Raw genomic sequence first — 12,690 nt, forward strand, 5'->3', positions numbered from 1 at the left:
GCCTTTTTTTCTTGAGAAAAATGTTTGTCTTTTCCAGTAACAGAAATATAATTAGAGTTTTCTACATTAAATTTTTCTTTCATAACTTTTTTACTAAAATGTGGCCATTTGACAACCAAGAAGAGAAACAAAATAGAAAAGGTATCATATAACTTCACTAGTAAAAATGATGTCTAATTCAGAACTTAAGTAAGAGTCCTTTTCTCTTTGGACTTCCCAAACCAACTGTAGAGTAGCTCAGCCTACCAACCGAGTCCACTGAATCACAGCCAGCTCCTCAATAACATGTTATTGTGACCAGCCCACTATATACTCATTACAGATTGTTACAGCTCATTACAGACTTTTCCTGTCATTTCATTTTCCCCTCAAAACACCCCTGTGAAGTAGGCAGGGAAGATGCTTTTAACAACATTGTACATTTTAGGAAGACGCCTCAGAGAGATTAAATGATTTGCCCAGGATCACTTATTGTCATAAGGCAGATTTGGAACATGAGCCCATGGGTGTTTTATGTATTTTCCCTGTATCTACCTCTATCTACCTATCTATCTATCTATCTATCTATCTATCTATTTTTTGGGACAGGGTCTTGCTCTGTCACCTAGGCTGGAGTGCAGTGGCATGATCATAGCTCACTACAACCTCAAACTCCTGGGCTCGAATGATCCTCCTGCCTCAGCCTCCCGAGTAGCTGGAACTGCAGGCACATGCCACCATGCCTGGCTAACGTTTCTATGTTATTTTGTAGAGATGGAGTTTCATTCTTTCTCAGGCTGGTCTCAAACTCCAAGTGATCCACCTACCTTGGCCTCCCAAAGTGCTAGCATTACGGGCATGAGCCATTGCACCCAGCTCCTACCTCTTTTCAAAGGGCAAATCTAGGAGCATAAGAGAGACCACTGAAAGTTCCATTTAGTTGATACCACTGTTTGCCAGTCTTCCTTCTGGCCAAGGGCATGACACTTACTGGGAACTCTCACCTGGGCCTCACAGAAGAAATCTGCTGAAAGAATAATCATGGGTAAGATCCAGCTCTCTGGGAGCAATCAGTTGTGCAGTGCTAAAGAAAATTCAAAATGGAGGCCATGGTTTGGAGATACCTCTAGGCCAACTGCCCACAAACACATAACTGACACTTAAGCTATCTTGATTTCCATAACAAAACTTAAGATTTTCTTTCTTGTCAGCACAATTATGAAACAATCAGCTACAGATAGAAAAGCTTATGTAGCTCTATTTTCCCTAAGAGGAATGAAAGTTTATAAGAGCCAGTCATAATACAGATCAATGTACTTCTTCATTTACACTTTATAAGCTGCACCAAAACTGTTGTGAGCAAAGCTTCTTACCACTTTTGGTTTGAAGTCTCCCCATTCACGAACTGTTTTTTTAAATATGCACAGTAAACTAAAAATTTCAACTTAATCTGGTTTTATTTTTGACAGTTTTTGGTGTCAGAGGTAGGATCTCTAGACAACCGCTGACAAGCACCAAGACCAGTGAATAATCAGGTACCAGTACCTATGGATCTTACTACACTTATTGGTTTCTTGGTGACTACAGGATTCTAGGATAAGTCTCTCTTGGATCTGAACTCTGCTCTTTTTGCACTTTGAGCTCTCCAACTGCTGTGCATACATATGGTTTTTTTTGAGACAGAGTCTCACTCTGTTGCCCGGGCTAGAGTGAGTGCCGTGGCGTCAGCCTAGCTCATAGCAACCTCAAACTTCTGGGCTCAAGCAGTCTTCCTGCCTCAGCCTCCCGAGTAGCTGGGACTACAGGCACATGCCACCATGCCTGGCTAATTTTTTCTATATATTTTTAGTTGTCCAGATAATTTCTTTGTATTTTTAGTAGAGATGGGGTCTCGCTCTTGCTCAGGCTGGTCTTGAACTCCTGAGCTCAAACAATCCACCTGACTCAGCCTCCCAGAGTGCTAGGATTACAGGCGTGAGCCACCGCACCCGGCCAGATACCTGTGTTTTGTTGAAGCTCCTTGATAGGTCACCCTTATGTCTATATTGGGAGGAAATCTGTGATTCCTTGGGTTTCTAGACAGTAGTAGAACTACCTACCAGACTCACTGTAAATACAATTGCTTTAGGTACTCTAAGGCAAAGATTGATTCCACCTGATTCTAAGACTCTTTCCCCACCTCTCTCAAAACCCCCTGCTTCCTACACTTGTACCCACTATGGATCAAGATCTTGTACCTTTTTGGAAAAATGGCTAAACTTTACAAAGGACAATTTGGAATTGCAGTAGCCACTTTGAGGAACTTTCAACTTAGACAAAATAGTTCATCTTAGGGTCACCCTCGAAAAGAGAGGATCTTGAACCTCTCAGAAATAATGGAATGTATTCTTTCATGCAACTGCTTTCAAAAGACAGAATGATTCAAAAATAGCTTCTCTAATAGAATCTCTATGGTAAGCTAATGAAAAATTAAAGCCTAAGACTCAGACTGACTCTACAGACCCTGCTGCCAACCCCTCAACTCCTCTCTACACTCTACTATCTGATTATTCTGAATCCACTAACCCTTTGATCTCTTATCCTTCCTGTCTGAACTCTCACAACACTAGCTTCCCATAAAAATCAGATCCTCAAATGAACCAGAAGAACCTGCAACAACTGAATTTAAACCTTGTTCTCATGCAGAACCTTGAGCTATTATATAAGGCTTCCCTGACCCTGAAAAGGACCAAACCAAGTTTAAAGAAAAATCAAAAATTCTTCTAGAGGTATATGACTCGGGGCTCCCTATATACATATCAATTTGTTCTTATGATGGTGGGCACAGGGGATGCTTGAAAATACCTAGAAAAAAGCTTGCTGAGATAATCCAACTAGAGATCTTAAAGATCCTACTGGGCATGCCTCCAAAGAGGGATTATGAAGTCCAGAAAAACAGGCCAACAGTTATTAGAAGATAACCCTGAAGTATTCCCCATGAGAATAGACTGAACTATAATCCAATCTTATAAATAAAAAAAGAATGGATCTTCTGCAGACTACTGAATCTACCTAGAGGAAGTGTTCAAACAATACTTTGGCTTTAAAGGCTAAAATGATGAGTCGCTTTCTCAGCCCATTTTGTTAATGGACTGCACACAGAAATAAGTGACTACTAAGGAAATGTACATTAGAATGAGAGATAACTCCCCTAAAAGAACTACAACATCTAGCACAACATTTTGAAAGGACTGTAGACCAAAAATGGAACCATTAGGTAAACAAATTAACAGCCTTAAAATTACAACAGTTGCAGACACCTCAACCTAGCTTTCAGAAACCTACTCCCAATTTTGCCCCTGTTGATAGAGATGCCCGTTGTTACTATAAACAGAGGGAACACTGGGGAAAAAGGGTCCCCTTCTGAATAAGAGAAAATTAGAATAAACCTCATATACTTTTGACAATTCTCAACATTGGCAAGGGTCTGAGGAATTGCGTAGGAAGCTACTTCTCATGATTCCTTTAAATTAACAAGGGAAAAGCAAGCTTAAAATAAATGGAGAAATTTGTACTGTGTTGGTAGATACTAGAGCAACTCTTTCTACTTTATACCCCACCATGATACTTTCTTGAATAACTTCCTTGGAGTAATGAAAATATCTCATGGAGGGAGTTTCTAATCAAGTTCAAAGAGTCTCTTTCTTGGAGCCCAGAACTGTTATCCTTAGTCCTTTTTCCAAAAATTATGCCTTCCTATTATTTGATACTACCCCTATAAATCTATCAGAGAGAGATCTGCTCTCCAAACTTGTGGGTGAAATAAATTTTTCCTCAGAAGATATAACTCCAGATACTCATTATTATAATAGTAATAATAATTCTAGATCCATTACACAATGAAACATTATGTGTCCTCCAGGGCCAAACTGATTGCCCTGAAGAAACCAATAATTTCCATGGAATCTTACATGTCACAGATCTGTCTGGAATTCCTGATACTTTATGAGCATCTTTTCCCACAGATGTAGGAAAAATTTTAAATGCTGAGACCATTGAAATACAAATTGACCCTTTCATGGCATTTCCTAAATTACCTTAGTATCCTCTAAAACCTGAAGCAATACAAGGACTCATTCCAATAATAGAAGACCTAATAGACTGAAGACTAATTTTCCATACAGTAGTCCTTGTAACACTTCTATCTTATCTGTCAAAAAAATCCCATGAAGAGGGATGGAAATTTGCACAGTACCTTAGGGCTATAAATAAAGTTGTAATATCAAGATTTCCAGTGTTACCAAATCCAAACACTTTGCTAGCAAGGGTATTGACTGAATCTAAGTGGTTCACAATAGTGGATTTGTGTTCTACCTTTTTTATTATTTCTGTAGATAAACAATATCAATATTTGTTTGCTTTTACTTGGAAAAATGATCAGTATACTTAGACAGTAGTGCCTCAGGAATTTAATGAAGTTTCCTTATACTTTTTGTAAGTTTTACAGCAGGATTTTAAAACCCTGTATTTCCCAGAAATTCTACCTTGATTCAATATGTAGACAATTTGCTTCTTTGTTCTTCTTGTAAAGAGGACTTAGAAATCGACTGTTATCTGTTACAACAACTAGGAAATAAAGACCATAAGGCCTCTGAAGATAAACTTTAATTTTCACAAGAGGCAGTACATTATATGGGTCATGATTTATCTAAAAAAGGTATCTTTCTATCTCCAGAAAGATTAAATACTATCTAGAATTATCCTAGACCTATGCCTAAGAGACAACTCAGAGGATTCCTTGAGTTTGCAAAATAATTGTATGTCCTGGGTGCCCAATTGTTCTTTATTGGGTTCTCCACTCTTTGAACTAACTAAAAATAGCACTCAGGAATCTTGTCCTTAGAAAACAAAATATAGGGAGGCCTTTACTGAATTTAAATGGGCTTTGAAAAATTCACCCACATTAGGATTCCCCAACTATTCTAAATCCTTCACATTGCTTGTCCATGAAAGACATAATCAGGCTTTAGGTATCCACACTCAAGAAAATGGAGGAAAAAATAGACCTGTAGCATATTACAGCCTGCAATTGGATCCAGTAGCCATGGCATATCCAAAATGTTTAATAGTAGGAGCTGCAGTTGCCAAAGTCATAGAATACTTCTCAGAACTTGTTCAGCAAAATGACTTATGTTTTCAGGTTCCTCATGCTATAGAATATTTACTACCTTCTAATTTAATGGATTGTGATTCTAGTTTTCCATTTCTGGTAATGGAGTTACAGACCTTGCAGAGGATGAAGTGAAAGGCTACAGGCAGATGTGAAGCACTGGAATCGTAACAGTTAGCATTTATTGAGCATTTACTATGTATCAGACACCCTTTTATCACTTTGATGAATAAACTCATTTATTCCTTATAACAATCCCATGAAGTGGATTGCCAAGAGGCCAGCATCTCAGGAGCTCAAAAGGAGTACATCCAAAGAGTTAGTTATGCATATAATTGAAGGCAGGACAAAATGGGCCAAAATTCTATGAGGTTACATCACCATTCAAAAGACTAAAGAGATTATATTATTAAATTAAACCCTTCTAGTTTCAATTAAAATAGAATCCAGGCCTGCATTGTACTATGTATTAGATCGGGCTTTTAACAGATTTAAGATGATTTCCAACTCAAAACAGTTTATGGAAAAAAGAACCTGAAAACAGAAAAATGTCTGATGCAGGAGATAATGCAAACAAGTACTACAAAGGATTTCTAAGGAGGTAAGGGACTGAAAGTATCACAGAGGAGGCAGGACATGAGCAGGGCCTTTTAAAAAGTGTAGGATTTATGGAGATACAAAGAAGGAAACAGGATGTGGAAAAGGGTGCCATGTAATAGTCTAAAAAGAAACCAAGTGTGAGAAGAAGATATAGTAGGGACAAAGGATAGGCCTGCCCACATGCACTGTCTCTGTTTTAGGAAGTGATAGGAAGTAAATAAATAGATCCAACTGTGAAACGCCTTGAAGTTAAGGGAGTTTGAAGTTTTTACTGAGGACACTGGGAAACTGGACTATTTTTGAACAAAGTAGTAGTTTAGTAAGGAGCTAGATAATGACAGGGAGACAAAGGCAACAACGATGCATTTAGTAATCTAGGCCCAAGGTACCAAGAACTTGGCAGCAGCAGTAGAAATAGAAAGTAACCAATTATTAAGCCATTTCAAATAAAGTCTAGCCGACTGGTTACAGAGGATAAAGAGGAATCAGCAAGCAATAATTACAGGACATTTAGTGTCCACTCAGCACTTTGTGATGTTTTATGGGAATCAAAAACAAGATTTCTGTCTTTTAGAAGCTTATAATATAGTTGTATTACATTAAGTATTATAACCTGATAAAATGAGATTATTCTAATCTAACCTTTGCCCCAAATCACAAACCAGAGAAGTGCTGGGAGGTAGGAAAAGTATGGATCAGCACAGAATCATGGATCCTAAATAACTTCAAGTTGTAAGGCATAACAGTGGCCAAAAGTGCCAACTCTGCAAATGTCAAGTAGGAAAAAGACTGAGCAGTAGCACTAGGTTTGTCCATGAGAGATCAGCTTTCCAAGATGGGTGAGAGTCAAAGCCAGAGGGTATAGGTTCCATGAAGTCTGTAAATGAAAGAAAAGATTTTTTAAAAAAACAGAGCAGCAACTGGAAGCAATGTTTTTCAAGATCATGGAGGAATTAAATGTCTCCAAAATTTTCAGAACATTCTTCGTAAAGATAAGATACAATAACACTAGGATTAGTTAGGCACATTAGTAAAACTGTGGGTTATACTTTAAGGAAAAATGCTACAGCAAAAAATGTAGGGGAAAGAAGAAGACAAGAAAAATCTTTCTTTACAAGTTAAGAGACTGAATTTGTGTCCACACTATTATTCCAAACTGTTGAGAAATTTTTAGTTCTGCCTGAAGCCAGGTCCCTCCCTTCTGCTATAGGAGTCAGCAAATATGAAAACACACACACAAAGGATTTCCTCTTTATGCGAAGGGGCTGATGTGGTTGAGAAACAAAGGATTCACTGCTTGTTCTGGGACCCAAGTTTCATGGGACAAGGTGAGAAACTGCAAGGTGTCAGATAGTTGTATAATCTAACGTTGGAGCCCTTCAGAATACTAGATTGAATGTTAGGTTTTTAAAGTCATCTCTTTTATATATATATATTTTTTTCAGCTGTGGGAGGTTATGTGTATGTGCTTTTGTGCTAACATTAATAAAAGCTCACACATTACTCTTTAGTGTGAAGTTGCTGATGTCTGATGAGAGTTGAACTCTGACTGAAGGCTTTCCCACAGTCATTACATTTGTAGGGCTTTTCTCCGGTGTGAGTTCTCTGGTGAATAATAAGTGATGAGCTCCGACTGAAGCCCTTTCCACACTCTCTACACTCATGGGGCTTTTCTCCAGTGTGGATTCTCTGATGTTCAGTAAGGGATGAGCTTCGACTGAACACTTTCCCACAGTCACTGCACTCATAGGGGCTCTCCCCAGTGTGCGTTCTCTGATGTTCAATAAGAGATGAGATCCAACTGAAAGCTTTTCCACATTCACTGCATTCGTAAGGATTCTCTGCAGTGTGTATTCGTTGATGTTGAATTATGGTTGAACGGTCACTGAAGGCTTTCCCACATTCATGACATTTGTAAGGCTTTTCTTGAGTATGAGTTCGCTGATGTTGACTAAGGTTAGTGCTTCGGCTAAAGGCTTTTCCACATTCACTACATTCATATGGTTTTTCTCCAGTGTGGATCCTCTGATGTAGACTAAGATGTGTACTTCTACTAAAGGCTTTTCCACATTCACTGCATCCATATGGTTTCTCTCCAGTGTGAGTTCTTTGATGTTCAATAAGGTGTGTACTTCGGCTGAAAGTTTTCCCACAGTCATTGCATTCAAAAGGCTTTCCTCCACCATGAATTCTACTGTGTACAAGAAGGTCTGTTTGGTAACCAAAGGCTTTCCCACATTCATTGCATTTATAAAGTTTCTTTTGTGGGAAGAGTTTTTGGTCTTTAATTAAGTCTGAAATGTCTTTGGAGTTTTTCCTAGATATGGAAGATCTATCTCCCTTTGGAATCTTCTGTTGTGTGTCAAGGTTTGAACTTAAACTAAATTCACTGGATTCAGGACCTCTCTCCCCAGTGAAAATTTCTTTGAGTGTCATTGACACTTTTCTGATTGCTGTTTTCTCAAAAGATGATTTCTTCTGTGCAGGACATTTTGTCCGCCTTGATAACTGGCCCTCACTTTTATAGGCTTCTTCATTTGTAGGACCCTGGGAAGTATTCCCTCTGAGACTTTCCATTGCTGACCCTGAAAACTCTAATTCTTCAGAAACATCATGATTGGCGTTGATGCTTTGGTTCAGTTCAAATCTTCCTATCTGGAAGACATTTAAAGTGCAGATGTCACCTGCTTCTAGTGTGGAGAGCAAGGAAAATAAACCAGCAGAGAAAAAGACAACTAATATGCAATTCATGCACATCAGCAACTTTATATGGGAAGGAAAAAAAAGTGGGAGGCAGGATGGTGGAAGAGAAGTGAACAAAGCCAGAAGAGATAAGAGGCAGTTTTTGTAGTGGGCATGGTGAACACAGAGACATCAACAGAATATGGCAGGAAGGAATGGGTAATATGCTAAGCCAAAAAATGGAAGTGAACAGATATACCTGCTGATGAGCAGAGTAGGGGATTAAAAGGTAAAATGACCTATTACTGTAGCTGATTAGTCATGGAATATGAAAGCAAGGAGAAGGATGAGAAGAGTAAAGACTCTCAAGTGAAGGGGAAAAAAAGCAAAAAGGATGACTCTATCAAGCTTGAATGCAACCATTTTCTTGGCATTGAGAAAGAACAAGAATTTCAGAAATGATAACTACCACATTGCTATCCCCATTTGACCCCCAACCCTTCTTTTGATTAGTTTAGGTATTTATCTAAAGAAGTCTACAATCACAGAGTATCACAGGTTTAACAGAACTCAGAGCTCATCTAGGCTGAACTTGCTCATCTGACAGATAGAAAACAGATTGAGTAACTTGCCTAGGTCACTCAGTGAATTGCAAGGGGTTATACTAGAACTTGTCTCCTAAATATCAAATTGGTCATCTTTTTATGATGCCACTTACCTATACATGTATTTTTAGAAACTCCCCTCTTCTGTTCCCTGAAGATCCAGCATCTACAGTTGTTATTCCTCCAACTGGGTGATCAAGTCCAATTTGCATGCTGGATTCCTGCAGATTAGAAATGATTTTACAGAAGGCTGTTGGTGCTGAAGACACAGAACTATTCAAAGCTCAATTTCAATGATTTTATCTATAGAAAAGTTAGGATGAACTCTCACAGGGGCTGTGGCAAGAGAGGCTGGAGAAAATGGGTAACTGAACAGGGCTAAAATTGAATTCCAGAAGACAGGTTACACACACACACACGCACACACACACACACTCACTCCCTCCCTTATGGAAACTGTTACTCCAGATATAATTAGCCTTGCTTTGGACTTAGTAAATCTGATGGGGCCCCAGTATTTGTATTTTAATAACTTCATATGACTTTACAAGTTGAATGTCCAAAAACAGCCTGAGAAACACCCTCTAGGTTGCTTGAACAAAGTGCTAGCTGGGACCATTCATTCAACTTGTAAAGTTGGCCCCACAGATCATTCCCCATTAAGAAAATTCCCTGCTGGCTCCCATGAGCAAAGACATGCAGATTGTAACTTGAGGTCTACAGGCTAACTCTAGTTCCTACAATTAAAGTCTGTTGTACTGAATTACATGTTTATCTTCCCAGGTGCAGAACACAGACAAGACATGACAACAACATTCTTCCACTTACGCAGGGACATCTACATAATCGATGCTTCTTTCACTCCCTTTTTCTCTTCTAACATTCACCTTATGTAATATGTAGATTTTCCTGGGTCTCACAAGAATGTAACCATTTTGTCTCACTACCCACCCACCCCTTGCTTTCTTTTTTCCTTTCTGTATGCCCTACTCCCCTTAGATACTGAAACTTCCGAATTCCCCTTCAGAAAAACAGCCACACATTTGTCTGTAGTTTGTGTTTTTCCTAGACGTGTCCTCAACTTTGGCTTAATAAACCTCCATTGATTGAGATATTTGCCTCAGTGACTTATTTTGGGTTGTCAAATTCCATCCTGGAGAATAGATATGGTTAGGAAATGTTTATATTTTTGGAGGCAAAGTGAAACCAGGAAGATCTGAAATTTGAAGATCTTTGCAAATTGTCTCACTGGATCCATTAAAACATGGGATACTTAAAAGTAGGCAAAATATCCTGAACAGAGAAAGAACTAGGACAGAGTTCAAAGGATATGGCCCATTAGAGGTTTAGGGTTCAATCTCATGCTCGTTAATATCTTAATGATAGGCCAGGTGTGGTGGCTCATGTCTGTAATCCTGGCACTTTGGGAGGCTGAGGTGGGAAGATTGTTTGAGGCCAGGAGTTCAAGACCAGCCTGGGCAACATAGTGAGACCCTACCTTTATAAAAAAATAAAAAAGTTAGCTGGGCATGGTGCTGTGAATCTGCAGTCCTAGCTCCTCAGGAGGCTGAGGTGGGAGGAAGCCCAGAAGTTCTCCTGGAAGGTTGCAGTGAACTATGATAATGTCACTGTACTCCAACCTGGGTGACAGAGCAACACCCTGTCTCTAAAAAAAAAACACCTTAATAATTGTTAAACTGTGCCAATTTGATATGAGATTATCTATAATCAACTAATGTATATATAATGTGCAGTGCAAGAGTCTCAAAATGTAGTGTTTTTATATTTCAAATAAGCTCATTATATGCATTATGTGTTTTTGTGTATGTGACACATACAGTAGACACATAGAAATTCCCCTGGGGAAAGTTTCTAACTAAAAATAAGGGACCTGTGAAAGAAATCTAACTTGGAAGTGCAGTCTCTGGAAATGGCCCTTTTTTGGGTCTTCCTATTCTAAGCATTTTATGAATATTGACTCATTTAATCCTCACAATAATTCTGAGAGAGGGGTACTATTATCATTCTCACAGTACAAATGAAGAACTTAAGTTGTAGAAAGGTTAAATAATTTGGCCCAAGGCCAAGTAATAAATCCTGGACTCATGAACTCTCTATACTATACTCGCTGCTTCTCAACAGTCAGAGAAAGAATACCTGAGTCACATTTTCCATTCCTGGAGCCCCTAAATAGCCAAGAAACTAAACTTGGTCCCAGAAGGATATCTGCATGACCTTGACTTCAGAGTGCTGTGGGAGTTTAAAGAATGACCACCTCCTGGAGGTAATCTCTGAGAGGCTGTAAATCCCAACCACGCTAAAAACCCTATGTAGCCTAAGGATTGAATTCTTCAGCCCCCACTGAAGTGCAAATGGCATCATTGGCACAATTCAATGAAACATCAGATAGAAGCCCGGTAGTATAAGCTTTGATCAGGTAATCTGGATTTTGGTCATAGCTGTGTTGGTAGCTATATAGAAAAGAGAGGAAAATAACCAATCTGGTTTCATGTCTCATCTGTAAAATGAAAATGTTGGACTTGATTATTTGGTCCAAAGCTATCTGATTCCCAGTAGTTTAATTTTAGATCCCAACCTCTGAGACATATAACCATCTGTGTAGACGAAGGGGATAAGACTAGAATGAATCTACTTTTTTTTTTTCGAATTCCCAGATTCATGTAAGAGCCCAAGATCCATATTTCAGATGAAACCACTCAAGAAATAGGCCAGTAAAGCTGTGATAATCACCTACTGATGAATTAGAGTGAGAGAGTGTTGAGGAAGTATTAAAGGGATTCAGCAGGCAAATAAAGAATAGTCCCATACTTGGAAAAATTTTGGCAAACTCATCTAAGAAGGGAAGTTCTATGAAAAGAGAAATAAATGTGTCTTTGCTTGACAAGATAACAAACTTTCAGAAAAGAGGGAAGAACACTTAATTCATGTGGGATAGAGGTAGACAGTTGTTTTTCCCCTTTCCTCCTCCCCTTGGCTTTCTTTTTGGTGAAAGGAAGAGCTGGGAAAAGGTCAGAAGGCAGCTAGAATCACTGGTCTAATAATGTCCCCATCTGGCCAGTTGAATTCAACCCTAAGGATTAAGAGGTAAAATGAATGCCCAAAAGTAATCCCACCTCCTCCCAGATACAAAGAAAACAGATACAAGTCTGTGTTTAAAGTTTATCTTTAATGATAAAAGATAAAGGGGACAGATCTGGGCGAAATCCAAACTCTCTCTAAACTCTTTAGGTGATTCAACCTCTTCGACAATTTCCTCACATGGGGTATGAGTTCAAAGAGAGTATGGCACTAGTTCCCCTTACTTCTTCCTGAGAGTCAAAACAGAAAGCACCTGTCAATACTCAAAGCTCTTTATCCCTGAGCAAGTCATTCATCTTCCCAAAAAGCCTGGTCTCACATTATAAAACATCACTACTAGTACTTGCTTGACTTTTCTTACAAAACTTTTGTAAGTGCTACAATCCAAAATACGGGCCGGGCGCGGTGGCTCACGCCTGTAATCCTAGCTCTCTGGGAGGCCGAGGCGGGCGAATTGTTTGAGCTCAGGAGTTCAGACCAGCCTGAGCAAGAGCGAGACCCCGCCTCTACTAAAATTAGAAAGAAATTAATCGGCCCACTAAAAATATATAGAAAAAATTAGCCGGGCATGGTGGC

General features: G+C 39.0%; 1 protein-coding gene across 1 annotated transcript in view; it reads right to left on the reverse strand.

Annotated features, from left to right (window-relative positions):
* Positions 1 to 7,154: 7,154 nt before the first annotated feature.
* The window catches only part of ZNF391 (zinc finger protein 391), a 7,461-nt gene continuing 1,925 nt past the window's right edge, over positions 7,155 to 12,690 (reverse strand). The window contains exons 2-3 of the mRNA XM_012638595.1: positions 9,129 to 9,236; positions 7,155 to 8,383 (exon numbers count right to left, since the gene is read on the reverse strand). Coding sequence (XP_012494049.1) covers positions 7,229 to 8,305 — 1,077 coding nt within the window. The 5' untranslated portion in view covers positions 8,306 to 8,383; positions 9,129 to 9,236 and the 3' untranslated portion in view covers positions 7,155 to 7,228. The remainder of the gene's footprint in view (positions 8,384 to 9,128; positions 9,237 to 12,690) is intronic.

The sequence above is a fragment of the Propithecus coquereli genome, unplaced genomic scaffold (assembly GCF_000956105.1).
Source record: "Propithecus coquereli isolate 6110/MARCELLA unplaced genomic scaffold, Pcoq_1.0 Scaffold131, whole genome shotgun sequence".
NCBI lineage: Eukaryota > Metazoa > Chordata > Mammalia > Primates > Indriidae > Propithecus > Propithecus coquereli.